The 1,972-nt window shown below is 36.8% G+C and overlaps 1 protein-coding gene across 1 annotated transcript in view; it reads left to right on the top strand.

Annotated features, from left to right (window-relative positions):
- The window catches only part of LOC111670017 (low-density lipoprotein receptor-related protein 8-like), a 20,699-nt gene that overhangs the window by 16,216 nt on the left and 2,511 nt on the right, over positions 1-1,972 (top strand). Inside the window, exon 13 of the mRNA XM_023426553.2 lies at positions 863-1,023. Coding sequence (XP_023282321.1) covers positions 863-1,023 — 161 coding nt within the window. The remainder of the gene's footprint in view (positions 1-862; positions 1,024-1,972) is intronic.

Genomic DNA, 1,972 nt, shown 5'->3' with positions numbered 1-1,972 from the left:
GTGTGTGTGCGTGCGCACTCTCCGCCCCTCTTATCCCCCCCCCTCTGTCCCCGAGTGCTGATTGCACCCAGGTGTGCACCAGGCAGAGGAAACTGGGAGGCAAGAGTAGCAGCGAGAGAGGACAGGACACCACACAACCAGGGCTCACGCAACAGTGACTCATAATTAAATATTATACAAGATGACTACTGATATATAATTTTGTCCCTCGTGTTTGATTTAGCTGCTTCTCAACACTAGTTTATTTAACTCAGATGTCTACTGTAAGCTAGAGGCTATACATATGATGTCACAGCACACTGATGTCAACATGGTCACTCCCCTATGAGTCATAACCATAAAACGTTCAGCATCATCGTACACTAGTTGAGCAGATTCCCCACAGAGATTCAGGCAGAAGTTAATACAAACTATTGAAGGCTTAAAAGAACCTATATGAAGCAATACTTTCTAAGTAGTCAACTTTAAAAACATAAATATTTTCACCATCCTGTCCACAGACACTCAGAAAGTCTTGTGCTTTTGAGGCTCTTTTAAAATAGGAGCAGTCTGTGTGTGTTTAAGTATATATTTACTATATTTACCTAGTAAATCATGTGAAGTGTCTCCGAGTATAAAGAGAATTTCTACAAATGAAATGTATTATTAGTATAAACATTTAGGGGTTAGGAAAGTCTCTCCTCTCCGTATTTCAGCTTTATTCAGTCATAGCAGCCACCTGTTTTGTCCACTCAGAGGAGGTAAGGGTGGGTCCTCTGCCCTCTGTCGGGTCCTCTGCCCTCTGTCGGGTCCTCTGCCCGTGGTCGGGTCTGCAGAGGCTCTAGAAAGTGACTTAAGTCTTGTCTGTGTGTGTGTTTCCCAGTGTTTCTCACTTTGCTGCTGGTGGGAATGGCTGTGTGGTGGTGGAGAGAGGAGTGCAGCCCGTCCAAGTCTCTCATAGTGCAGAGCTTTTACCTCAAAGAGTCCCAGGACCCACTCATCACCCGGGGGCCACCCATGGGTCCAAACTCATGTCTCACCAAGGTAAGAGAAGTTTGTAAACACACAAATGCAAACATATATCTATATATATAGATATAGATATATAGATATAGATATAGATATATAGATATAGATATATCTATATATATATATATATATATATAGATATATATATATATCTATATATATATATATAGATATATATATATATCTATATATATATATATATATATAGATATATATATATCTATATCTATAGATATATATATATATATCTAACTGTTATACTGAGGTGTTGGTTATTTTGGAGTCTGTGTCTGTTTATGATGTGGAAAAACTTTCAAACAGGAAAGGTGGAGATCATCATGAGGTCTCTTCCCTTTTAGAGGCCCTGAAAACTTTAGCTTCATACTATAACTTCAGCTTTATACTATAAGTGACTGGGTCACACAATTTTCTATCAGTTGGAAAAGTTTTGTTTTTTGCATAAGAGATTCCTATGTTTGTATTTTTATCTGAGCTCTTCTCTCTGGTTGGAAGTGGGCACAATTTAATTTGGATCGAAATCTGATGACAGTTGTTGGGTTGTTTGACAGTGCATGTTCAGTCAAACCTGATCATAACCAATCATTTTGATATTTGCACATTAATGAATATTTAGTGTTATAGAGAAATATCTAAATTTTTCTAAATGTACATTCATTCACGTTTCCTGGGCTTTACCTTAACAAGACACACGAGAGAAACACTTAAAATTATTGGCATATTATTTCTAGCTTTTCTACTTCAGCACAAATTATTTAGATCAACAAATTCACAAGACACTAATGAAGGAAACTAAATCTAGAATATTGGTTTTCCAAATTCAGGCATACAGTTTGTACAGTTGTACTGTGCAGACCATCTGAAGTTACACTAAATATCAAATTACATTTAATAATATGATAAGACTTTATCTGTATAGCACTTCTCAATATTTATATATCAATAT

Source organism: Seriola lalandi, unplaced genomic scaffold, assembly GCF_002814215.2.
Source record: "Seriola lalandi dorsalis isolate HSWRI2012SDOR001 ecotype SW California unplaced genomic scaffold, Sedor1 jcf7180002054829, whole genome shotgun sequence".
Classification (NCBI taxonomy): Eukaryota; Metazoa; Chordata; class Actinopteri; order Carangiformes; family Carangidae; genus Seriola; species Seriola lalandi.
The sequence above is the reverse complement of the archived record's forward strand: the minus strand, read 5'-3'. Positions and strand labels throughout refer to the sequence as shown.